Here is a 27,348-nt window from a genome sequence, read left to right on the forward strand (position 1 = left end):
CATCTTTGCCCTACTCCCACATACCAATGATGCACCAAATGCCTGCGTGCTGGACTGTTAATGAGGTGTCAGGTGTGCTACGTGAAGCTCCTGTTTACCCGTGCACCTTCCTGCAGAGCAGCACTGCACAACATACCCCCAACACTTCTGCCTGACCTTGCAAAACAGTTACTATTTTATGAATACCTGCATAAAACAAACCAGTGGTTAATAAAACAATAACAAACTGTTTTCACCTAAGGACAACACAACAGACAAATTCCTGTGACAAGAACTGTGTCTTTTAAGGAGTTGTAGCAGCATCCCTTAATGCTTGGAGCAGGATACTGGGAACTGCCAAATGATGGCTGAATCTCTGACTTCGTGAGGCCTCCAGCAAGTCATTAAAATGCTGCAATTTGGGCAGTGAAAAAAAATACAAGACCCCAAATTAGCAGATGTCTGTGTAGTGCATGTTTTTTTTAAATGTTTGCCTTGATCTTTGTGATTCTCTTGTCCTGTGTACACAACAAGTCTAATGATGCATCTTTAGTACCTTCTTGGCATGCTGTGGGGATTAGTTAATGATTGCACAGCTCTTTGAAGATGTTTGGGCTATTTTATTTTTAATTAATGTTTGCAAGCTACTTTGAGCTTCTCTGATGAAAGGGCTTAAACAAGTACAAAATTTCAGGCAGTTATTAGTCCAACATGCAAGAGAGCAAGATGAGGAAGTTGGGGTAGAGTCAATTTTGGTCACAGTGGCTGGTATGGGGCTGTGTTTTGGATTGTGCTGAACACTGGGTTGATAACACAGAGATGTTTTTGTTATTGCTGAGCAGGGATTGCACAGAGCCAAGGCCTTTTCTGCTTTTCATACTGCCAGGCTGTGGAGGAAGTTGGGGGTTCCCTGGGAGGGTGGGAGGAGACAGCCAGGACAGGTGGCCCCAAATGAGGAAAGGGACATTGCAGACAATGTGACATCATGATCAGTGTGTAAAGTGGGGGAGAAGAGGGGGGCATTTGGAGTGATGGCTTCCAAAGTCACCATTACATGTGATGGGCCCCTGCTCTCCTGGGAATGGCTGAACACCTGCCTGCTGTGGGAAGCAGGGAATTCATTGTTTTGCCTTGTTTGTGTGCATGGCTTTTGCTTTCTCTATTAAACTGTCTTTATCTCACCCCATGAGATAGTGGTGTGAGTGAATGGCTGTGTGGGGCTGAGCTGCTGGCAGGAAGTAAAAGTGAGACTGTGGGAGAGAGAAAACAGCTCCATGTATCAGGTACCTGGAATATGTAGGTAAATAATATTGAAAAAAAAAGTTATATGTCACAAGCATACTGTTCTGTGAAATGGCAGCTCCCAAATACATGTGCTGTCGAGAAGTTTTCCATGGAAATTCTGAGACACATCATCAAGGAATGACTACAGTTTTATAATACAGCTTGCGTAGTTCATTCTATCTATCTGAGGACTGGAGGATGGGTTTCATATGTTGACAACAGAATATTTTCATCTCCTCCCTCCTTGTCATACATACTCCTGAAACACAGAAGTGGTAGGCAAATCCAAAATCTTTTTGCAAGAGTTGTAAAGTAGGTTCCCAGTAAAATCAGCATCAGAACTCTTTAGGCCCGATTTCATGAAAAAAAAAACAAAAACAGCCATGCAGCCATTGAGAAGTAAAGCAGATCTTTTCAATCTCAATATTGCACCCTCTCAGTCATCCAGCTGGCACAGGGCTGCCACACCTCGATTTATCCAGTGTTTCTGGGGCTTGTCTGAAGGGAGTTCAATCGACAGAACATAGTTGGTTGAGTGCCCAGTGGTGGATAAGACACCTCTTCTTTCACTTGTCTTGTATACAGGGCATGAGTAGATGTTCAGATGAAGAAATTTGGAACTTTCTCCAGGTTTCAGCCATATTATGGGCAAAGGATCGTAGAGGATTTTTGGTAGTGATTCTCCAATTACCAAGGATTCTCTATCCCACCGTGCACCTTCCAAAAAAAGGCCTCTCACATAAGCCCCATCTTCTGGCATTTTCTCCATAGTGTGTTCCTGTTTCATCACCTAGAATGATTAAACCATTGCTTGATTTTATTTTTGTCTGGAGTATACTAAATCCTGTAAGTGACAGTCTAAAATTGCTCCTTTAAATAAAATACCGTTTCATCTGAAAACTCTAATTCTTGCTGACCCAGAACATGTTTCAAGCTGCTCAAGAAAATCAAAATTCTTCTGCATTTTTCTTACCTCAAACTCAAATCCAATGTGGTCAATTGGGATGGTATATTTTCTGGCAAAGTTTTGTAAAACACCGGTCAAAAAAGACTGAGTGAAGAAGAATCCTGAGAGCCAAAAGACTGTGGGTGGCCCCTTGTCAACCCAATCCTGAATAAGGAGAGAGAAAACAAATGTAAGAAAAAATCCAGTATATTTGTGGTTTCACTGTGCCAATTCACCAGAAAAGGATGTCTTTTCAGATTCACTCAAACAGCACAATGAGATCTAAGCCATGATGGGACCCTCTGCATCTTTCCATAAATTTTCTGTTTTTCAGACACAACAAATCACAGAAGTCAGTTCTTTAGGATGGCAGCAAAAATAATCACTCATTCTGAAACAACCAGAACTCAATGCCACTGAGAAAAATTTCAGTAAGTAGTATAAGCATGTTTTGTTAAGTCTAGATAATGGCCTCTAAAACCAGTCTCCTAAAAGGCCAAATTCTTTTACATTCTTCACTGATCACTGTGAGGGCACTCACTACAGCCTACACATCAGATCTTAGCAGAGGAAATCATTCCTGTACAAAGATGCCAGACAAGGAGGTCTTGGACCTTGTTCACACAATGCAGTAGGAAAAAGCAAAACAAAGGCAGAATGTCTTCACACTACTCTAAGTTATTTGGAGTCAAAAGAAGCCTGTACAATGCTCTAATCCAGCAAACAGGCAACCCTGCCATTTATATAAATCTCAGACACTTCTTCCTAGCTTTCTCCTCTCCTGACTTCTATGGGGTTTCACTACATTTCAGTAGCTCACTATATAAGGTACACCCAAAATTTTAAGTAGTTTTTAAGAGTGCAAGGGAAATAATGGAATGGCAAGTTAAAAATAAAATAGCTTGTTCAAAAAGCGTGTGAAAGTGGTGTCACATTTTATGAAACTTGGAAGATATTTACAGGCACATATATGAAATTTCATAGTGCCTGTTATACAGTGGTTCTAAAGCATTCTCACACCCAGTTCAGTGTCCTTTCAGCAAGGAAGTCATTGCTACACCAATTCAAAATAAACATGAATCTTCTAGAAATAGAAAGATAGAAACCACCAAAAGCAGCACTGGATTAGCACCAAGGGACCCTGAGCAATTGCCCAGCTAACTGCAGTGCTGCTAATGCAGAGTGTGTTTGGCCACAAGTGTGTGTGAGCAGCTCACAGTCTGGACTGCTGAGGAAGGACAGCAGACACACTCTCCCCATCCAGCTTTCAATTACAGCTCCCCAGACCCCTCAGTCTCGGTTCAGCAGACCTGGAAGAACTCCAAACGACAGAGGAGATCGGACACGTAACTTCCCAGAGGCTTCAGTGATGGATAGGATTTGGCAGCCCACATTGATGGCACTTTTCCCATTAGCATGCTGTTGAAAACATCTTCAAGCTCAGAAGACATCAACACTTGGCCTTTAATGGCTTTGCCTATATTAATGAGGCTGCTCCGAACAACTTCAGTCAGCCTTCAGAGAAAACAAAGGAATTGCCATTATTTACTTCTTACTACCTGGCTAAATACCCCTCAATCCAACCTGAGTGAAGGGTTGATAGAAGTGGTAAATGTCCTGTCAGAAATTCCTTATCTCATCTGTAATTCTTACTTTAGAAAAGCAAACAAATGAGACACACACACACACACAAATAAAAGATAGTGAAAACTTTCACTCTAGACAAGGGAAATCAAGTGACAATCTTGCAGCACTCATTGTCATAGTGTGCTGTGAATATCAGGGCCTGGGTATCACAAAGACTAAAGTAGGTTGCTCTACCTCAGCACAGCAAACTCAAATGTGATTTAAGTTCATACTCCAACAATACAAGTACTATTGCTATATTCAGGTACTCAGCTGCAGCTTTCAAGTATTTTTAAAAGACTCACCCAAAGCAAAATCTAACATGTCAGGAAAAATGTATTGTAAAAGGCTTGTTTAAGGTTTGTGAGCAGCTAGCGCCAATGAACACAAGCATATTTCAGTTTAAGAAATACTACACAAAACACTGAGCCATACCTGTTAAATCGAATTAGTTCTTGCCTAAGAACTGTGTTCATGGACTCTTCATAAAGTACTGGGTATGCCTTCATCACTTCTTCCATATCAAAGCTACTTGGTAGTTTGGATAGGATGTCCTGTGCCAAATCTTCAACAACTTCCTGAAGTCACAAGTTTGCAGTGAATAACAAATATTCCTTTTTTCCCCTCCTATTTTTATTGAATAAATTCCACAATCCACTATAGATTTTACATATTTTTCTGTATAACCACAAAGGTATTTTAATCCATTTTCCTAAAGATACATTGCTTTTATGCTCCTACTCACTTTGAGCATCATCCTGTCTGTCTCTGCATGTGCCTGCTTGCTCTTTCCTTCTCAATAATTTAAAATTTGTCAGTAATTTTTAATTTGCAACAAGGTTTTGGCCAAATTCTAAGGAGGCAGGCAGGAGAGCAGAGAAGCACAATCCTATTACTGCCACAATGAAGGAAAAGATGAAGCATGCAGCATGAGCAAAATAAGGGGGAGACCCCATGAATAACCCAGCCACAAGAGAAACTTTACTTACAGAATATTAGACATCAGAGAATATGATCACTAGACAACCCTGCAGGAAATGAGGCTCCATCAATTCCACTTTTCAAGAATCCACTTGTACATAAAATGTAGGATGTCAAATCTGAGAGGTTCGAAATGTTATTTATCCATATCTCAAAGGGGCATGGATTTGGCCTGAGTAAACTGAGCTGCCAGGACTGTGGTATTAATCTGTTTGAATGCAAAGTCATGAAGGTATCTTCCATCTTTAAAGGTGCTATGACAAATCCATCTGCTTCTCTACAGGGACTTTCACATCTACTCCCAGAGCTACAGACATGAGAGGAGAGGTGTTGGATTATTCTGAGACCTAGGACATGCCAGGAAAGGGCACCTTTCCAGAGTGCAAATTGATCTTTCTTCCCCAGTTACCTGAGGGGACTTGCCAGCTCCCCCTGCTTCTCTAGGCAAAGTCAGGAGCACTGCATGGAAAAGCTGGTTGGTCTCCTGGTTATCCTTGGTGATGTCTGCATTTTCATGAAGTCCAAACACTTCAGGGTGTGTTGTAATTGGCAAACTTCGTATGTACTCAACATAAGACTGTAAAACAAACATTCAGATACCAGACATCATACAATGTGATAGCCATAAATGATCCAACTGGGACAGAACCCTCCCATTTACAATTAAAGGTGGTAGTTCCCTGTTAAACACATCCAGGAATTGACTGACTCTCCACAGAGATAAATATATAAGTTCTGAGTGATTCAAAAACTCACGGAGGAGTTGTTATTACCACCCTCGTGTAAGTGGCAGGAGAAAGGAAAGTACATTAGAACTATCCAAGGAGTGCTGGTAGGAGTCACAGAAGGATGCTGGATGTGTCATCCCTACAACTGTGGGATCTGAGCACATTCATTATCTCTCTGCAGCTGTTAGAAGGGAAAAAGAGAATGGAAATTGAGTATACACATGCCATTCCACCTCTGCCTCCTGACTGCTGCTTTCAATGTCAGACTGGTTGCAAGGAAGTGCAGAAGTACCATGTAAATTCCTGCAGCCTGACTCCTGCTGGCTTTCTAGAACTGTATTGGAAACCTGCACAGGGGTGGTTTCTCTCTTCATCAACAAATGCCAGAGTATTGGATGATCTCTACATCCCCACTGGGGTATGGAAGATATTAAGTACCAGATTCATATTTCCTCCACAAGATACATTCTGGCATGTCTTTATGATATGATGGGGTGTATTTTCTATTTGTTGTATTCAGCATTATCCAAGCACAATGTCGGTAAGTTCTTCCCCAATAATTCAGAGAATTTACACTTGTCTTCTCACCTCATATGGGCCATGTGGTGGAATGTAGTAGTCACTTCCAGCTGAAAGCATGTACTTCTCCTGCTCTATGTCCTTGTTGTAGACTATGGAAAGAAGGGACAGGAGAAGACGCCTGTCTTTGTCATCTGTCACTCTGCCTCCATAGTTACACTCCCCTGGAAGAAGACAAAACCAGGACAAAAAAACTGAAAGTTAATGAACAAATAAAAATTGTTTTGCAATAATGTGAAACTCTATGAAGTTGAAGCTCCAAAGCTCCAGATCTTCCAAAGTTTTTAGGTTTTATACTTCAATTGATTCAATGGAAATCAGACACTTGAACATCTATGGGCCAAATTTATGTGTCTTGATGATGGAAGGTTTAAGGAACACTATCAGTTGGTCTGAGAAACTGCTACTCATGTCCCAAAAGTCTTTTTCATAAAGCTAATCGTAATATTAACAAAAATCAAGAATGACAAGGTTGACAAAGGAGGTGCCAAAAAGCAGCTTATCTCCCTGGAGAAAGAGAACAAAATAGCCACAGCAGCTGAGTTATTTACCCACATTACCACCTCCTGCTTTAAACCCCTGAGTATTACTACATCCTCTGGTGATGCCCCAAGGCTTCCTCTGTCAGACTCACACTGCTCAGTGAAGGTGAACCAGAGGCCATTGATGGTTTTATTTGATGAGTATGAAGCAAAAACCAGGAGGTTTGCTGGGCCATCAGTAATTGTAGCCATATACAAGTCAAAGCAACAATGACATCTGAGGGTTTGGGATCCAACTCCAATTACAGCCCAACTCCAATATCCATCCAATGACAACCACATTATTTGTGGAAGCCCAGTAAAACCAACCAGTGTGGAATCCACTCCATTTCTTAAGAACTCACCAGTTTATCAGTGTATCATCTGAAACTGCCCAGCAAAGTCAACAAATACATGTGAGAGGATGTAATGTCTGTACCTGTTAGATAGGTCAGAGCTTCAAATGGGATTTCTTCATATTCATTCAGAAACATCTGGATCTGTTGCATACTGATTCTGAGGTCGGACTCGTTGAATTCGTATGGAATATTCCAACCTGTTCAATTCAGAAGAGATACACAGGGCAGTGGTGCAATGCACTGACAGCTGGGCTCAGGAAATGGTGGTGTTGGTACTACACTGCTCCTACAGAGCAGAAGATACAACTGCTAGATAGTCTAGAAGCAGCCCGGAATATACCGGGCTGTTTATTAAGCATAGGCATTGTGGCATCACAATATTCCTGAAAATTATATTTTACCTGCTTGGTGCTTTAAGCTAATCTGTTGCTATCTGGACACAATGAGAACAGGAGCTTTAATCAATTTATTGATTTCAATTTTTAATCTGCCCATCTATTAATACTGTTTGCAGATGACATTCACAGTAACAGTACAACAAAACAAGCAAGCAAGTGGACAAACAAACAGGAACATACTCCAGATAAAAGAATCCTTCAGAAAGCCTAAATCCCTAGTGCAAACCAAAAACAGGGCTATTGAAACTATCCTTCTTCACCCAGATAGTGGGTCACATTAGCAGTAGATGTTACATTAGAAAATGGCCTCTAGAAAATTCAGTTTTACTCTAAAGCAATAAATGAGTGTTTTCATACTGGAAGTTCAGTGCTTATTTAAACAGCTGACTATTAAAATAATGGCAGTAGCTTTCAGTCAAAATATAATATTTCCTAACAGCAACCTGTTATGAGGGAAGAGAGACTCAGCTGGAATGGAAGACTGAGAACTTCATTTACACAAGTGCAGAGCATAAACTTTATATGGTTATAAAAATGGATTCTCTAAGTCCATACATTTATATGCTATACAGAAATTCTATATAGTTTTCTACATATTTGATGATTACAGAAAAAGCTGAAGCACAAATCTCATTAATACATATCTTTTCATTGCTGTGTTATAAACAACACACTGCAGCTACATAGTTTTTTTTTTCACACCAAGTAAACACATGCACTAGGTTTGATAAAACGAAGTATGAATGTAAGTAATAAAAGCAGAATAGAAAAAGGCATATTTTTAATTAAAAAATTTAAAACAGATCTGAATTTGATTGTCACTAAGAACCACAGTAGTAAGTTAAGAATTTAGTAAGCTATAATTTCATGTAACTACTCTATAATACATTAATTTGGAAAAAGTACTTTCTAGTCTTCCCCAGGGTAAGACTTTTAATAGCTTCAAAAGTAGCTTTGTCTGAATAAGAATCCCTGCAAATAACAGCTTTTAGACTTTATGATGTTCTGTGCAATGCAGATTGCACTCTTAGAATAGTGTTAACAGTATTCCAGTTAACAGTACTGCCTTTTACAGAATGACTCCAGCAAGGCATTTCAAAAGCACAAATCTTTTTTCTGAAATGAAGTGCAAAATAATCTAAAGCTTACCCAGTGGGCCAAAGTTTCTCCTTTCCTGCACAACAGCATGAAAAAAGCAAAGACCAAAAAGTAGTTTTTGCCACATTTTTGGCTTTTGGCAGCTTTTAAAAAACACAGGGTCGGAGATGGGATCATTCAGGTATGAGCGAAGGAGGTTCACTCTCACGCCCTTGGGAGGCTCATTTGTCATTTTGATGCCATTCTGGAGGATACTAACAGGAAACTTTTCTGATGGATAACTAGTTAACCACAACCTAAAAGAAGTTTTGACAAGCACATTATTTTAAAAATCATATAATAGTAAGAGTAGTAGCAATAATAATAATAATTTAAAAATCAATAATATAATCCTGCATCTTGATCTTTAGAAGAATAAATTTTACTACTTGCTTAACTATAAAGATAACATCTAAATTTGGTCTAAAATGCCAGCATAAAGTGGATTTTATTGGACAGGTAGAAAAGATGACTTCTTAATTATGGGTCTTTATTTTATCACTGCACATAAATTATATGATTGTCATACTCAGGCATTCTTACAGAAGAATTTTAATTTCTTTTTAGTAGTGTCTTCAGCAAACAGAAAATGCTTACATTAAAAAGTGCAAAATACTAAGACTCCTACCTGAACTTATCATTGGTATTCTCAGGCACTATAACTTCCTCACAGATTTTTTCCAAGGCAGGCATCCAGCTGGTTGCAAGATGGCAGTTTTGTAACACTACCCAGGTTCCATCAGTAATAGCCTGGTAAATGATTTTTTCTGCTATTGGGCCCTGGCCCTGGCCCAGTGAAACTGTTTGAATGCTTGAGCTTCCTATGCTAACATCATCAGCAAATTTTAGCAAACCTGTGATGGCAAGTTTTATGCATGCAAAAAGAAAAATTACAAAGTCTATTAGAAAGTAGAATATGTTATATTCATTGTTTTTATAATGTAATTAAAGGGAGAAAAATCAACAAATATGTTATTCAATTTAAAAAAAAAAAAGAAAACACCAAAAGAAAAACCACACCTCAACAACCCAGAAGTAGTATCATATGCTGTATCAGTCACTGTGTCTCTGAGGACTATACTAAAATTTAGGGGTATAAGGCATTAATTAAAAAAAAAAACCAAACAACCCAAAAATTAGCCAGGTTAAATGGCTGACCTCTTCTTTGGCCCCAAGTGTTCAGTTCCAGGCTGCACAACTGCCTGGACTCTCTCTATTGGATGGGTACAATTTTATATGGGGGTTGAGCTGCAAATTGGATCTTTAGATCTGGCTAAAATTAGACCTCCAGCTTTGCTATCAAAATCAGTACTTTCTGGAAATACATCCTTATGGTATGGCTACGTATCACAATTCTTTTGGCAGAAAACCAGATTTTAAAATAATCTGGGTGGTTATACTTTAAAGGACATTCAACAAATGTGTTTTTAAGTGTGGCCTATACACCATTTAATTAGTAACTGAGAGGGAGGAAACTTACTGGAGGAAGGGTTGCAATAACGACTGAGGCAAACCTCCAACACCCACTGAAAGAATTATAATGCAAGTACAAATTATAAACTGGTCTGAATGCTTCAGTCTGTTAGATCCCCAAATTGCTGCTCAGTGACTGGGACATTTCTTTACCACTACTTTCATTCCACCCTCTAACAATTTTACTATCATTGTTTATATATGGGCAGATGCCAATGTTTGATATTCCAACACTGCTGTATTGTACTTTAAAGACAGTTTAAAGATCAGATGAGGGGGCCTACACTATTAACAGTTTAGTCAGACTCAGTGACATTTAACCAGACAGAAAAAGATTTTTCTAATACCAATCTCACCTGCCATAGGATCAGCACCAGGTGATAATACAAAAATCAAAGGGGCACAACAATTTGAGTCACTGTAACTTCTTCCAAGATCAAATGTAGGTGGTTCAATAAACGTTCTTCCCATGTTTTCCACAATGAAGATCTGCACTGCCGGGACAATTTTGTCAGGTCGCAAACACCTGAGAATAACCATGCGATCTAACCCTGTCAGTGAGTTCCAGTCATCTGGGAAGGCTTCCTCGTGGGGCCTGACAGAGTCATAGATTGGCTTCCACTTGGAAGAATTGTCTCTTACGTGTTCCATTAGTCCCTGCAGGTTGGTCAGGCAAGATGCACGTACGAGCTCAGCCCATGATTTGTTAGACAGCCAGTCTGGAGCTGGATTGGGGTGAGGATTATCAAGAGCAACACCTCCTGTCAGTAGGAAACGCCAAACTGCATCCTCTATCTGGCCTTTTCCCTTCATAATGCCTACTGTTAGAAGGAAGGAGAATAACAGCTTGTCCTTTTCAAACAGGGAACGACAGACATTATTATAGATGCTTACTGTGAAATGGTCAGTTATATTTTTAATTCTCTCCTGTAGACGTCCACTCTTTCTGCTTTTAGCAATAGATTGAACATACAAGTTAATGAACCAAATCAATGAATACTGGTACATAGGTTCAATGTTAGCCAGATCAGAGATGCAGAAGAAGACAACAGCTGAATGAACAGCAACTGGCTTATACCCCATTCGAGTAGAATCTATTTCCTTCTCAGTTACAGAGGCAATTTTTTGCTTTTCAGAGATTTCTGCAGATAACTCTTTGGATGAAGACAAAATATTAATTGCTGTTTCATCCTCTAAGATGTTTCCTTCTGAATAGGAAAGGACCTCCAGGATTTTATCTTCTAATTCCTTTAGTTGTTTCTTATTGGCTGCACTTTCTAGAATGAGTTGGTTTTTCTTTTCTTCTAGCTCAGGCTTTTCCTTTGCAGCTACAATTCCAAGAAGCTGGTCCTGAAGACCCAAAGGTGTAATCATGAAATTGAGTAGACAAACTTTCACAGCCACTTCAGGATAATAATGAGGATTTCTTAAGTGGGTTGTCATGTAAAACCTGAAGTCTCTTGAATATTCAATTATATTTTCCCCTAATTTCATGTATTCTACTCCTTGTTGTTTGAATGTTTGCTTTAATAAAATAGGTTCTAAGAAAGCATCTAATTCTTCACCAATATTTTCTAGCAAGACTGGTGTTCCAAGCTGAAGAGCAGTTTCTAATGTCCTCACATAATGTGTGTCAGATAATTTGATAATTGACAGCTTGTTAGTTTTCTCCATATTTTTAATCCACTTGTTAGCTTGCCTTTGAGGATCTATCATTAAAGCCCATCTTCTTGAGTTAGAAACAATTACACCATTGTCAATGGAAAAAGAATCAACTGGCAATCCAGCAATCTGCCATGCACGGATTTTGACTGGGTCCCCTAACGTATTACTTAAGCTAAAATCACTGGAGCAGGGAATGTTCTTTTCAATGCACAGATCCTGCCACTGCTTTTGACATTTTAGGCGATAATCGACAGTAAAGGCTCCCAAATAAGCCACAGTTCCTGATGACAACAACACATCCCCTACTAGGTCTATGTACTGAATTCCTAACAACCGTGCAGCTTCTGTCCACCTCTCCTTCTCTCCACCCAGACCGCTGATCAGCTGCTCAGCTCTCACAAGCTTCTGTGAGCAACGTTCAATATTATTCTCTAACTCTGTCTTCCTGTTATTCATTTCATCAAACTCATCTTGCAAAGCCTGAAGGCGATCAACAACCTCTTTAAGTTCTGCTTGTTTCACTTGCAGCTTCTGCATTTGGACGTCCAGGATTGCTTCAGCCTCTCGCAAACGCTCGCGCTTTGGGGCAACCACCTTCTGGACACGGTCATAGACCTCCATGGCTCGCACCCACTTGCAAAGGCCTTCACAGGCAGATGAGACGTTTTTTACGACCTCTGGCTGAAAATCTGGATGATTCATAAACTTCTCTCTAATTTTCTTCATTATAGGAGGAGGAATTCTATCCTTGTCAAATGACTTTAATCTGTCAAGGAACTTGATATCTGAAAGAAGTTTTTTGGCTGGCCCCCAGAAGTCTTCAATCATTTTACCTGTATTGCAAATAAGACTAACATCAGGCTCAATACATGCATGTTCAAACTGAAAAAAATACTTTGAAACATAGTATGAAGAATTAATGTCAATGATATGGCAATGGACTTTTACTATGCAAAGGTTATTAAGTAGTTTGGGAAAATCATTACCTAAAGGAATTCATACAGGACCTTCAGCATCACTAACCAATGTCATATTTATTAACTGCATATTAATTCTAAATCAACCAAGCACATTAAGGGAAACAAATTACTATTCAGTCTTTCTTAACATTGCCTATTATATAAATCAGTAACTGTGGAAGTATTCCTTCTTAATCTAGATAAGATCATTTTGGATAAAAGGCATTTATATAATTCTTATTTTTAATTATGAGGGGTTGAACTGTATAGGTATAACATAGAAGAAAAGCAAAAGAAAAAGGTCTCTTTTCTACCTTGCAAATCCTGTGCAATTCCACAATAGCAATATTAAACCATAGGAAAATCTTGTTAGAATAATCACCTCTGGCAGAGGTAGAACTAGAATTCCCTCTCCCAGCATAACTGATAGTCTGGAAGCAGGGATTTCAAAGGGAAACACAGGCAGATGGTGCTCAGCACACCTCCAGCACCCAGAGTTCCTCAAGGCAATGCAAATCGCAAGGCTGGGTCAAAGCAAGTTGAAGAGATGGCTTCGTGCTGGTGACTGGGATCATCTTTACAAAGCTTGTACAACAGTGTCAGGCAATGGCAGTATGTTAGCATGGCAAAAGCAGCTCTTCACTACTCAGTGGACTTGTCACTGCCAGCAAAATGCACCTCCAGTGCACACAGCTGCATTCATGCCAGAAGCACCTCACCAGCACAGCACAGCAGCACCCACACATTCCTGGGGCAGGGATAAAAAAGCTTTAATGACAAAAGTCATTACCACTGCCACTGGGGTCGGGTTTCCTCTCTGGTTTAATTGACCTCATGATGCAGATACTCTCCATGACAAGCTTGACAGGACCAGGTGGATTCTGCATGGATTTCACAAGAGTGATGTCTGAAGGATTCAGGGTGTTAAGAGCTGCCTCTGCTGCCTCCAGAGCTGGCAGAGCCTCTGCAAGGTCTGCTTCACATTCGTCCTGTGAAGACATTGGGCAGAAAGCTGTAAACCTTCACACAACACCAGGCCTGCAGCCTGATCACCCCACTACAGCACAGCCTCACAGAACCTTCTCTCTTGTTCAATACCCACTAAATACACTCTTCACAACATTGTGTTTCTAGGAGAGAAAACTGCTTTCACAATTTGACTGCACAGTTTAAAGAGGGAAGGTTTGTAGATAAATTAGTATCTTCCATAAACTGAACTGATAGTTGAAAAAGTCAGACAAGCTTTCAAGATTAAAGTCTCTTTGGTTTAGCAATGAGAATTAAAATAAAGATTAGATACAGGTGTTCTTATTTAGATCTTACAGTGCTGATCAGGTGAAAAATGGATACTGTGTAGCTTAAATTCTTTATCATATACTCTGATCTCAGCAATTATCCATATTAAATATCACTGCCATTTCCAGGTAGTTACAGAAACAATACTGAGGAATCTTCCCACAGGAAATTCTGTGTTACAGATGTCTGGCTATGGCATTACCTCTAAAGTTATGCCTAATAGGACTACATGCAGCATATGCCAAATTACCTCAGCTAACTCTAAATTAACTGGAAACAGTTAAACTCATTATTCAATCTGTTGAAAATTAGAATATATTAGTAGAGAAATAAGAGCTATACAGCTTTTGGAACGTGAACTAGAAAGGGAAGCTATGCAGGATGTAAGATGCAGTCAGACTCCAAACAGCCTGAATTTACTGTGTTTCTATTAGGAGCTGTCATCCATCAACTGCAATTTTGTTACTTTAAGAGCTTGGCTCACCCCATTAACACATCATCACATCATCACAGCTCCCATTTACTTGGAACCCATCGTGCTCCAGACTCAAGCCCTTGTGCTCTACCTTAATACCCTGGGCAACAGCAGCTGCATCATTGGCCTCTTTTTCATCTGCTGACACTATTGCCTTTTTTGCATCTACTTCAACGGTTTCCTTTTCAATCTTGACCATCATTTTATCTGTTTCTGCAGACGTTTTAATCAGTTCAGGCTGAAGGTCAGTCAGTTCTTTCTGCATGTCTGCAACCTGATGAATACAACAGGAAAGCAAGAAGAAATCTGTGCAAACATTGGTTGCATTTCATATCTTGATGTCTTAGGAATAAAGATTGGAAGACCCTATAGTAATACAATCTAAAAAAGGACATTTGATCTAAATTAGTTCTCTAGTTTATTTTTGCTAAGAGCTGTTTCATTTAAGTGATTAGATTTTAAAAGGTATATTTATCATGATCTATGCAATACACTTGCTTTTTTAAGATTCATTAATGTAAATAATGAGAAATATATTGATTAATTCTATTTTTCCCTCACAATCACTTTCAGATAATGAAAGTTGAAATAATGCTTTAGTGCACAGGTGGAAAACAAAATCCAAAAGAAACCTCGAATGGAACACAGAATTTGTGACAGAAACAGCTGCAAACTGGATCTTCATCTTCACCCAGCAAGCATGTAGAAGCCCCTTTAGTTTGTATCTTGGAAAGATCAATCCCTGGATCACATGAGTTGAAAAAGGAATTATTTATCTGGAATCTGATCAATTTCCTAGTTGGAATCTACTCAGGAATTAATGCTTAATATTGTCTTGCACTGTTTTTCAGTTTCTCCCCTATTATGGAAAGGGTATTAGGTACTAGAACACTGAGGTGGATTCTTCATATAAGGTTTTGAGAAAATAATGAAATTTATAATATTTATTCCTTCAACATTTAATGAGTATCTTCATTTTAATTTTGTTTTCTATTAAGAGCTATAATCCAAATGTAGAGATCACAGTTTCTTCAACTTACTAAGCAGAAATCTAACTTTTCCTGTTGGCTTTCTACAGAAAGCTATCAATAGCATCATGAATATAGTGAAGAACAAATTAATAAGTTTCATTTTTATAAGTTTCAACCACACAGACCCCACACTGAAGTATGCATATGGCACATATTCAGCATTTTCATCCGAAACTTACTTGAGAAGATGCAAATTCAAGCTTTTCAAGTCCCACAAGATAACGAGTCCTCATCATGCCAACTTCCTCCCTTTTTCTATTCAGCAGGGTCTTGAAGGTGAGAATCAGTTCCACGTAGGAAGTTGGTGTCACGTAGTTGTGTCTGCGCAGCGTAGCGTAGTAGCCAACAGAGAGTTCTCTCACACTTTCTTGGAAATATTTGCAAACTGACACAACCCTAGGGAAAAATTTTCCACATTACTTTGAAAATACAGTCTGTCTTTATGTCAACTGTCAAAAAATTACTCTAAGCTTATGAACTTATATTAGTGTTAGGGAAGGCAGAAATATATTTTCCCCATTATTAGAAATATTTTGGACTCTTCTCAAAGAGTGGTGTGATTTTGAGAAACATCAGATACATTTGTCTCAATATCTTTGACTTGCACTGAAATCCCAGAGTTGGCTTAGCTTTGTCCATTTATAAGGACAGGTCAAATACACTGGGAACACAAGGGGCGGGGGAACAAACTTTTGCTTCACATGTTTCTTGAGAAATAAACTCATACTCTTTTCTAATGTCATCTTTGAGCTCAATATCCTCTAAAAACTTGTTAGCAACCATTTCCAAAGCATCTGTAGGCCATGTTTGGAACCAATCAATGGTGCAGCAGTTTATCAGTGAAGGGAACATCCGTAATCGATTCCGAAATGCATCTCCAATAGGACTCATGGCTACAAAAATAAAAACATGATTGTTACCTAAGTTTCTTTGCAGTTAGGAAGCAGAAAAACAAATAAAGCTAAATAAAACCATTCTAAGAAACACTGCATTGTGTACAGACCTAAGACAATATGCAAATTTTTCTTCACCCTTTCAATAAAGAAACTGTACATAGCAAGGGGCGTGGCTTCAATTTTCCTGCTCTCCATCCTTGCTGCGCTTTGCATTTTCTCAACAATTTCAGCTTTCTCATCCGCTGCAAAAATATTGGGCACATCCCCAGTATTTAAAAGCATGTTGATATCTTCTACAAATGATTCATCCTTTATTTGATTATCGCAGAACAAAAAGGACACATTGTTGTTACCAACACCTGCTTTCAGCATGACTTGTTTAATATCATCTCTCCATTCACTGATGCCATAGGACTTGGTAATTTCGATCTGGAAGAGCTCAAAGGAATTCATGAAGGTGGCGAGCTTGGTCGCGCTTTGCCGGCCGCTCCCGCCAACGCCCACCAACAACAGGTGTCCATTATCCTGTTTCAGTACCCTGCATATCCTGGAGATGTGCTCAATAGCAAACTGGAACATGACCAGGGACATCGGGGCCTTGCTGATATTGTTGTACTCCTCAAGGTAGAATTCCATCACGCTTGTCAGCTGCTTTAGGTCTGTGATTTCATCATAAATTTTGACAGAACTGCTCGGCTTTAAATAGTCTCCAAAGAACAAGGCGCGAATATTATCATCAGTAACTTTTCCAGTAGGTGAGAGATGACTCAGTACCTAGGAAAAAGACAAGAATCAACAGATAATTCTAGCTATTAGAGAATTATTTTCCTTAAAGTCATGATAATCCTTATCTGTATAGCATAAATACTGCTGGCAGAAAGAAAGCACTTAATACAGAATACTTAATACATTAACAATAACATTTAATACATTAATACTTAATACAGAAAGCACTGTTTTTCACTGTTCTAGTTACAACCTTGGTCTGGAAAAAAATACTGTAGGTTGACATATGCATACCTCACAGAGAGATACTGCTGTCAAATACTGGATAGTTCTAAAAAGGCTTCTCAGAAAGGTACCCCACTACACCCATTGGATCATCCAAATCATTATCTTGGGTAAAAGCACAGATAAATGCTGTACAAGACATTTATTCCATTCCAGCTGGTCCTCTCTACTAACTCAGAATCCCTCAGAAGTTATGAATCATTCTGGTATGAATATTTGATGCTGAATAGAAGATAGTCCATACTTTTTAAATTCACTGATCAAAATATTGAAAAATGCCTCCAATACTGATTTAATCTCAATGTTTAAGTATTTCGGAAAATGCATCAGTATCATCTTGGTCCCAGCACATTACCCAAAAATACCTTATTAAAGTTCTGCTTGAAGCTATTTAATGTTGTCTCTTGTACCATCTGAAAGAAAACATTCTTGTCATCATCATCAACCAAGCGATCATAGAAAACTCTGTAAACCTCATGAACCCAAAGTCTGATCAGTTTATCTCCATCCTGAAATTGGAAATACAAAAGAATGGGTAAATATAGCTCAGGCAGGATTTGTTCAAAAAGAAAAGGTTAGAAATGTCCATCTGGACCCTACTACACCTTGTACTAAACTCAGTGGGAATCTTTCCATCCCAAGCCATTCAGCACATGGCTCAGCATCTGCTAACTTAACTGGATTCCTCACCTAGTTACCATCTTGTCCTTCCTGCCAACACAAACTGGGACTCTCATGTCAAAGCATTTTTTCTCTACTATATCAAATCAAATTGTATTAACAGAATGACAGCTCACTCCCTCAGAGACAGACAGAAAATATATAACAAGGAATTCAGGGACTATTCTGATCTTAAACCCTGTAAATCTATTGAAATCATAGTTCATGTATTGTAAAAATAATTAACATTTTTCACTGTTCTCTCCTACATCAACATAATTAAACTACAACTTACTTGCAAATGAGTGTGTGGACAGAGCAGAACTCCTTTAATAACCCTGGAAAAATCCCGTAGATTAAAGACATAGTGGGATTTTGAAGGAGTTGGGAGAAAATTATCAACTGCCAATTTATAAAGCACTGACGTCGCTTGGACCATCATCTTACCCAGCCTTAAGAAGGAAAAGAAACACAGTTTTAACTTCTGCAGATAAATCACAGGGAAAAGACAACAAAGGTCCTGCAGGAAACAGATCCCATTACCTCAGAAATGAAGCATCAAAGCCTTTGCTGAAGTGCCAGTCAGTAACTGCAGTAAAAATCTTGTTTAAAATGTCATCACTGAAAGCACAGATAGAGACAATATTCAAGTGCCGTGTGAAGCGTCCTGTAACACACACAGAAGGATGCAGAGAGATTTAAATGGTCAAATATTTTTCCACTTTTCAGCTATCTTCTTCTGGGTTTGCCTGCCTTAAAAAACATTTGAATCTGGCACAAGCTTCATGATTTTGTTTCTGTCAAATTTTTGCCCTAGCAGTGAAGGAAAGAAATATAAACTGGATTACATTTTCTATTTTAACTTTTAGCTTAAAACAACTGTTTTGAATATGTAAAACATGAATCTCCATTACAAGGCTATTACCCAATTTGAAATTTCAGCTCACATCAGTCTTTTGATTATGATATGATACAGTAAAAGCTTTACAAAGCCAAGCATCTTGTTATTGGCTTTCACCTAAAAATAATCAGTCTATACATGAGTAGATTTTAGAAATTTAGCTATATCAGAAGAGTTATTTTCATAAAGCCTCCTCAGAACACACAGAGTTATATCTCTATCACAGTGTTTAAAAAAAGCAAAGCAGCATGAAGTGCCTTATAACAATGCAGCTGTATACAGCCTATAATAATGTAGCTGCAGCTACATTAGGGCTTTTATTTACTTAATTTTTTCATTAGAAAATATAACCTCCCTTATGGTGCTGTGACAGGAATCATGGACTTGCAGGTAACATTCTTGTAAATAAATGCAGGCAGCCTAGCTTAGCAGCAGGAGATACAACTTCAGAAGTGACTTGCCAGAGACATGGCAAGCAGACGTATTCCCTCTCTTTTCCAAAGAATAGAAAATAATCTCCATCACTAATTTTAGAATAACTTCTGTCATTCACAATTTCATCAACTGTAAAAACTGTTTCTAATGGTGATTAATCTCCCTGTGGTAAAGGTACAGATTTGAACTTGAACATAACAGACCTGTACTTGGAATGACCCACTCAGTGAATGCACCTGTAGATCCAACCTGAACCCACCCTTTAACTCCAGTCTGCTAGATAACCCCTTGCCACAGTAATGTATTTCTTACCTGTAATGTCATTCCTGCCTCCCCCAGGGGGACCCATAGCTGTGACAAGCAGGACATCTGTGACACTGATGTGGGATGCATCTTTCCTGTCGTACCAGTGCCCATGATCAATCCATTGCCTGAGAAGCTCAATAGCTGGCTGGGCTCCATACACTTCCTTTTCAGGCATGTTTAGGTCATCTATGGAGAACACAGACATTGAATAAAAAAACCTCAGTGTTTGGGAATTCAGTTTTCTTCTAAGAAGGAAAAATAACTGTACTAGAGGTAGAAAAAGGCTGTGTGTTGTTATTCCTGCTTCTCATCGAACTAAGCAAAATCAAATACCATTACACCTCACAGGCATAATTAGGAGTGATGGCTTAACTTAATTATTATTAACATAATTATTAACATTATTATTAACATAATTAGGAGTGGCTGGTTATTTTGTTTTATTTCATGCCATGTCCCACTGCAACTCTAAGAACTATTCTGAAGACAACCACGGCTTAAACCTCTCAGCAAGGGCAGTGCTAATCCTTCAGTGACCCCTGTGGGTCCCTTCCAACTCAGGAGATTCTACGATTCTCTGGATGCCTGAAAAAAGCACTGAGGCAATCCAAATTTACTAGTCTTGGTGAACCACTTCCTTTGCCTAAAGCTAGAACAAAAATTATTTTTAAAAAATGAAAAATATGTCTTACCCACAAAAATTATAGCTTCTTTCCCTACTGGAGGTCCAAATAATCCTTTTCTTCTTCTGTCCAGCTGGGACATAATAATATCCTGGGTCTGGTTAGCAGAGGTTCGTGCAGAGAAGTTGATGAAACTTGGGATGTATTTTTCCTTTGGAAGTTTCAGTAGAAAGTTGTTTGTTATAGCTGTTTTTCCAGTGCCAGTGGGACCCACAAAAAGCAAAGGGACACTATGCTCCACATATGTTTTAAGAAAAAACATTTGTCTGGCAGTTTCCATTGTTGGAATGATCAGCTCAGATACCTGTTACGCAGGAAAGTAAAATAAAAGATGAAAATCAAACATCTAATACCTTAATCAGCTTGACTATTTGCAAGCAACTACAGGAACCCTGTAGCATATATGCATTTTAAAAAGTTCTACTGTCTGAAAACCTAAGCTATAACAAGGTTCTAGTAAATACTATGGCCCTACTTCTTGTTCAGGGCTTATACAGTCAATAGCACAACCAGTGTTACTGTTTTATGGTTCACAGACATTGTGTAAAGCCTGGAGAACTACAGAGTTAAGTATGGCCTAGTTCTGCTCCCCTGCTATGCAAAGGGAAAGGAACACTGGTATGGAATTTTTTTTCTCTTCCTCATTTTTTACTTATAATTAGCAGCTGTGAATTTGATACTGAGAAAAGATTTTCGGCAGCAGAATGAAATGTCATCTTACTTTTCTCATGTACTCAATAGACAAGACAATGGCAACCAGTGGAATGAAAAGTTGAACAAGCTTAAGTTCTCTTGAAATTTCATTTGTAGATCTCTGCTGTGCTTCCCCCTTCCATTCAGTTCACAGCTGCCATCAAAATCTGAGTGTCCCCATTTGGAAATGGAGGGGATCCAGAACTCTCAATACTGTTCCCCACATCCCAAAGTGAGTCTCTTTGCTTGCTTTCTCTAAGTAACTCATACTACAATATCATGAGATCAACCACTGAAAAGAGAAATGAAGGAATGGAAATTCAGGCTTTGGTTTTTTCACACCATGGTTTCCACAATATCAAATGCTGTTAGAGAACAAAGCAGAACCCAAATTTTAACCACCAGACAACCTCAAGGCTCCATGTGCATCTGCAGAGCTGAACTTCCAGAACTGAAACAAAAGCATGAAAGAGAGCTCACTGAGACTAATGAATTGTTGCAAAGCAATCTTCAAACAGCCTAATATAGTTATTTATACCTCTAAATTATTTAGTCAAACAATTCTTTTCCATAATAAAGATACCAATGTGCACCTTAGCCCCTGGGGCGATAACTTGCTCTTCCTTTGTGATGTATTCTGTCCACATAGTCCACTGCCCATGGCCACGCTTGTTAAAATAGAAGTCATAAACATTCCCTGTTAATTGAAAAATACAATATAGAAAAATTATAAAAATAAACTTCATTAATTTTAGTGTGACATTTCCAAAACTGTGAGGTGATGGAAGCTGTCTAGTACACAAGATACACCCCCAACCCCCAGTCCCACCCCCCCAGTGCCATTATCATCACCAAATGATTTTAGGTCAGATTCAGCCACAGTGTTTGAGTATAACTGGAGGCATATGCTACTCCAGGTTAAAAGAGCCAGGAAAGGGCACCCAACTGTGCAGTCCAAGGCTTGGCAGATGGTGGCTCTGCTGCAAACTGAACATCTGCCAGGCACACCAAGTGCCAAGCTTTCTTACTGCTTTATAAAAGGCCAAGCAAGCACAGTTATGAAGAAGCACCTTTTTCTGGGAAGATATTACTTTTGTTAAGCTTCACATTTTTAGGGCGTGGGTTTTGTTCATTCATTCCATTGAGCAAGTTGCGGTAAAACAAATCAAATTTTCTTCTGCTGTTTGCATCAATGATCCCTCCAACTGTCCACACCAATGCAAAAAGGAAAAGGGACTGCAGCCACGAGGTGATCTGCTGAGCAGACATGATTTCACTGTCCTCTTCATCAGATTCCTTTATTTCATCTAAAACACATATTTTGAATTTTAGTTAAAAGCCAGTAATAACCATAAATCCCAATTCAAAATGCATTTTTGCAAAAGTATCCTGAGACAAAAGTAGAGCACTGTGTTCAGTGGAATGGAGCCAATCTACAAATGGAGAACCTTGTCTGTGTAAAATGCTGTTTACAAATAAAAACAACGTTAGAAGAAAAATAGTCCTAACACTTTTCTTCAGATGGTAGCAAACAGCAAGCAAAACATAGAACATGTTTAGTTTTGTAATGATACCAGTTTCCAAATGTAAAAACTCTGTATGCAAAGAACTATTAATAATACTGATCAGTGAGATCACTGACTGTGTTACATGAACTCAACAGTAAGGAATTCCTTTGGTAATTCCTTGCATCTTATAAGCTGCATTTTGTCCTGGAACATGGCAGGAAAAAAAAGAAAAATTGAAATAAAAACCAAGGTGGCTTAGGGTACTTACCAAGGAGAGAAGAATAGAGTTTCATCAAGCTGTAAGTCAGGTGAAGAGAGGATGTTTTTACAACAAATTTGCAATGATGGTCAATAAAATCTAAACAAGGCTCAACTAGCCACATAAACAAGTCATTGACCTACCAGGAGAAAAAGAAACAGCTGTGTGACAATGCAGGACTTGCCACATTCCCCACTGTCCCTCAATTCACCCTCAGTCAAACATAAGGCATCAGAAATTGTCCAGGTTGGCAGAGAGATCAGGAAAGGGCCCATGTGAGGCAGTACTAAAATGTTCACAAAGTCACACCATCACTATCTGATGGTGAAAACAAGTTATTTTACCACAGCAGGAATTCTGTTACCCAGTTACTAATCCAGACAGCAGAGCAGAAGCTTAGCCTAGAGAGACTCCTATCTTGCTTAGGCAACAACAGAATTATTCCAACAAACAAAGGCAAGGGTTTCATTCTCCCTTAAAAAGAGGCCCCCTACAGAGGACCCAGCACAGATACTGTGCCACAGCAGAAATTCCAGCATGTTGGGGCTGACTGGTGCCTGCAGGAGTGCCACAACATCTGGGTAAATACTGACCATGGCTGGTGGTATCTGCTCTGTGGACTCACGTTGGAAAACAGGACAGAAATCAGGACCTACCCTTTTCCCAGGGACTAGTACTCAAGGAGATGCACTAAAGGGTCAGGCTATCTGTTGGTTAAGGAATAATTACTTTATTCTGATGAACTAAGAAAACTATAAATAAAGAGCTCTTCTAGTCTTGGTACATCTTTGTTATTTGATTCTAATTTCCTGCAAAAACTCAAAAGGCGTCTTCTCAAAACACATAAATAAGTTTTCTACAGCTCCAATCCTAATATTATTCTAATTATTTTACTAGATTTAATGCCCAATAATAAGGATTTTAGATTTTCATTAAAAGCTGATTCTCACCAACACCTATTTTTATTTGCATCGACAGAAAACATAGTACAATACACAGCACAAAGAGCTCTCCTTCATACAGGCAATGAGTGAAAAAGGCTTGGAAGACTAAACTGTTAATGGTAATAATAAAAAAGTTTTGATTCTGCATGCCTGCCTTCAAGTGGGCAAACTGTGAATGTCATCTTATAGTTAATCTTCTAATTACACCTATGCAAAAAATGAAGTCTCGCACCAGCTCTCGGTGTTCTTCCTGCAGGTTTGGAGGCAGAGTTTTCATGTAGGAATCCTTCAGTGGCTTCCAGCCTAACTGTTGTGGGTCCATATAGATCATACCACACCTGGGAAGAACAAACACCTATGGTAGAGCAATACACGTGCAAGCTGGGACAGCTCAAGCTTGAATGCTCTCACATTACCTGCTGACAGTTGCTGGAGATGCCTGCTCCAAGTCCGCCGGCTCAAAGATTAAACTCATTTTTGGGCTCATCTGAATTATTTCACCACTCATTAAGCATAACTGGAAGAAGAGCATCATATAAACATGGTCTAGTCACATTAGTGCTGATCGTACAGTCTAAGCAAAGTCTGTCATAAAATCACTGAACATTCCAGTTAGTGTCACTCCTCATTCATTCATTTGTATCCTTACAGTACATGATATTTTATGACCATGTCTCAACTTTTTCATGTCTTACTGTAAGGCTTGCAGAGACAAAGAGAAGACAAAGAGAACAATGCTCTAACTTTAAATAAGTCTGCAAGAAAAAGCAGTTATGACCTTCAGCTTTTTTAAAATTCATTTATTCTCGAGGTAATTTAAGCAAGTTCAGCTTTCAGTCACAGAACTGAGTACACGTATTTCAGTTTCCTAAAAGGATCAATAAAAAAGCCTCAATGATCAACCTCATTTCAATAAAGAAGGAGCAAGACAATGGGTTAATATTATCTAATACCATCTAAACCCACTCATACAACTGGGGAAATAAACAGTGCTTTTAGGCACATCAGCCTCTCCTGAATTTCACACCTCCTTTGACTAATGTAGTCACAATATTACTGCTACTAAAATTAAGTGTGTTTATTCAAGGATGAGGATAGAGGCAAAAAATTAGGCTACCTTTTTATTATCATCCAGCACAGTGTTCATGTTCTCTATCCAAACTGCATCCACAGGGCCATCAAAAATAATCCACTTGCGATCGTCTGTGGTAGAAGATGCTTGTTCCCTGAAGGCCTTTGCAAGAATTCCATCTGACCACTCGTGACTTACAGGATCAAAACTTCCATACAACTGCCCCATAGTAATGGCTTTGGGATTAATAACTTTGTATTCAACAGCAAACTCATCCATGCTGTTCGCTGTGTAAAAAGGCAAATACATGAGCTGGAGAATTTGATAGGTTAGTTTTATTCAACAGCTGATGATTTCTGAGGATCCTACTTCAGCTGCTCAAAGGAGAAGCTCAGATATGTGGCATCTAGGTAGCAGTAAATAAGAACTTCCCTTACTTGTACAAGGCAAGCAAGAAGTCTGCTGTAAAAAAACACACGTGAAAAAGAAAAAGCAGAGCAGCATAGATTTCATATATTTATGGGAGCTACTTACAATATCCTATCAGAGCTAATTTTTTCAAGAGTATTATGCACAAATAAAATGCCTTAAAAAATGCAATAAAACATGGACACATTAGTATGGCTTACTATTCCAGTAGATGTAGAGAAAAATACTATCAGACAAAAATAGTTAAATTACTAGAAATTCTGCAGTCAAGAAAGAAGAATATAGGACAATTAACAACCTGGGCATACCTCAGCAAAGGAAAAATAAGAGTCACAGAATTGACTTCATTTAATGAGAAGCTCGTGGCTGGACAGTGTTACCTGCACACAAATCAGCCAGGGCTCCAGCCAGCACTTTGTATGAACTGGTCTTCCCACTCATCGGATCTCCAACAATCATGAAACCATGGCGCACCAGCATCATTTCGTACACCTGCCAGGGACAGGAGAGCCACTCCTCAGCACGGCACAAAAGCAAGTGTTACATGTTATATGAATGAAAATAGAAGCCTCCCTCCTGCATTCAGATGGGACACAACCAGATCTCTGCACTCTGCTGGCTGACCAAAGCCTTAATCCAAATCAGAGGGCAGTCATGCTTTTATGGCAATTCTCACTGAAACCATTCAAGAAGTCATTTTCCTCAGGCATCCCCCCTTTCTCCTGGCTAAATGTCATCCCTCACCTGCAACAGCAGCACTATACAGGGTGTGAGGGCAATAACCAGACACTGCAGATCACAGCCCTGAACTGAAATCAGTGGTTACCGCTGAAGCTGACAAAAATGGACTGAAACTACAGCTGGAGCATCTGGCATATGGTCAGTCCCATAGAGGCGGATTTTGGACTGCAAGAGTGGTAACTTCTTCAGTCACCCCCCAGGATCTTGTCAAAGCTCAAGTCAAAGCAAAACCACCATCAAGCAGACCTATAATAAACCCAAAGAAGACCTTTTTTTTTTTATCGTGTTAAGGCTGATATTTCATATTTCAGCTTTCCAACCAGTTAACACTACCCCTGTTTAAATGAAAGACACAGTATGGTTTGGAAAGCAGCATAATGCAAGTCTGAACATAAGCCATGAAATCTGAACTACTGTTGGAGAGGCCACTGATGACCCTGGCCTAGACCACACACTTTTACCCTTGCCATTACCCTGTCACTAGGCTGCACAAGAAAAAAAGGTTAATTATTGTTTAAAAGGTCCCCAATACTAGGAAATGGGCGGCAATGGGAACAGAGGGCTGGAAGTGAAGCATAAGCAAGGTCACCTCTTTCAAGACTTCTCAAGGAGACTGTAGAGAACTGGGAACAGAGCCTGAGTCCCAGTCCAGCATTCTGTTCACTAGACTACACTGCCTCAGCTAGTAACAGATTCAGTTTAATTTTCTATCCTGAAGCACAAGTCCCACAATGTGGCTGCACACATTAGCTCTTTCACAGACTGTCTGAATTACAAAATCACTATGACCAAAGCAGGCTTTTATTCCATGATTTGTACTCTGTAAAAATACCCCATTTGTAATATTCCATTAATTGGTGAGGAAAGTATTAGCTATTCATCATGACACAGACAGTGAATGAAGAGTGTTTCTGCTCTCATGCTTTTCTTCCCCAGAAGTATGTGAAAATAAACCTGAATAATTTTTCCAATGAACCATGGCACTGGTTGAAGATTCAATTTTTCAATATTTTCAGTCAGTGCCTTGATAAATAGGTCATAGTCTGGTGTAGGAAGAACCACTCCAGGAAACAGATCAGATATGATACCCTGTTAAGGAAAGACAGAATAGAACACTATCTAAACACAGGTTACAAAAAGAGAAAATTCCCAAATAAAACAATATTCAGGCAGATATCAGGAGCTTCAAACCAGATGTCCTCAGCTGGACAAAACTAACTTTTAGGCAAACTGTAGCCATGGAAGTATTGTGTACATATGAAACAGAAACCTGTGCTTGCAGTTTTCATGAACGTGTTGCTATTGTAAAAAGAAGCTTAACCTTTGCAAATTTGCCCCTATCAGGATTACACAAAATGATGTGAAAGTAGTTG

General features: G+C 39.0%; 1 protein-coding gene across 1 annotated transcript in view; it reads right to left on the reverse strand.

The window, feature by feature from the left end:
- Positions 1-1,655: 1,655 nt before the first annotated feature.
- The window catches only part of DNAH3 (dynein axonemal heavy chain 3), a 51,032-nt gene continuing 25,339 nt past the window's right edge, over positions 1,656-27,348 (reverse strand). The window contains exons 32-59 of the mRNA XM_068206914.1: positions 26,930-27,064; positions 25,615-25,726; positions 24,851-25,092; positions 24,150-24,250; positions 23,966-24,071; positions 22,799-22,928; positions 22,093-22,329; positions 21,616-21,719; positions 20,339-20,633; positions 19,653-19,832; positions 18,548-18,671; positions 18,300-18,456; positions 17,710-17,853; positions 16,441-17,107; positions 16,165-16,330; positions 15,617-15,833; positions 14,498-14,680; positions 13,426-13,624; positions 10,368-12,509; positions 9,167-9,392; positions 8,551-8,795; positions 7,084-7,200; positions 6,133-6,287; positions 5,226-5,393; positions 4,271-4,413; positions 3,520-3,724; positions 2,237-2,374; positions 1,656-2,053 (exon numbers count right to left, since the gene is read on the reverse strand). Of these exons, the coding sequence (XP_068063015.1) occupies positions 1,700-2,053; positions 2,237-2,374; positions 3,520-3,724; positions 4,271-4,413; positions 5,226-5,393; positions 6,133-6,287; positions 7,084-7,200; positions 8,551-8,795; positions 9,167-9,392; positions 10,368-12,509; positions 13,426-13,624; positions 14,498-14,680; positions 15,617-15,833; positions 16,165-16,330; positions 16,441-17,107; positions 17,710-17,853; positions 18,300-18,456; positions 18,548-18,671; positions 19,653-19,832; positions 20,339-20,633; positions 21,616-21,719; positions 22,093-22,329; positions 22,799-22,928; positions 23,966-24,071; positions 24,150-24,250; positions 24,851-25,092; positions 25,615-25,726; positions 26,930-27,064 (7,392 nt within the window). The 3' untranslated portion in view covers positions 1,656-1,699. The remainder of the gene's footprint in view (positions 2,054-2,236; positions 2,375-3,519; positions 3,725-4,270; positions 4,414-5,225; positions 5,394-6,132; positions 6,288-7,083; positions 7,201-8,550; positions 8,796-9,166; positions 9,393-10,367; positions 12,510-13,425; positions 13,625-14,497; positions 14,681-15,616; positions 15,834-16,164; positions 16,331-16,440; positions 17,108-17,709; positions 17,854-18,299; positions 18,457-18,547; positions 18,672-19,652; positions 19,833-20,338; positions 20,634-21,615; positions 21,720-22,092; positions 22,330-22,798; positions 22,929-23,965; positions 24,072-24,149; positions 24,251-24,850; positions 25,093-25,614; positions 25,727-26,929; positions 27,065-27,348) is intronic.

The sequence above is a fragment of the Anomalospiza imberbis genome, chromosome 16, assembly GCF_031753505.1.
Source record: "Anomalospiza imberbis isolate Cuckoo-Finch-1a 21T00152 chromosome 16, ASM3175350v1, whole genome shotgun sequence".
Taxonomy (NCBI): domain Eukaryota; kingdom Metazoa; phylum Chordata; class Aves; order Passeriformes; family Viduidae; genus Anomalospiza; species Anomalospiza imberbis.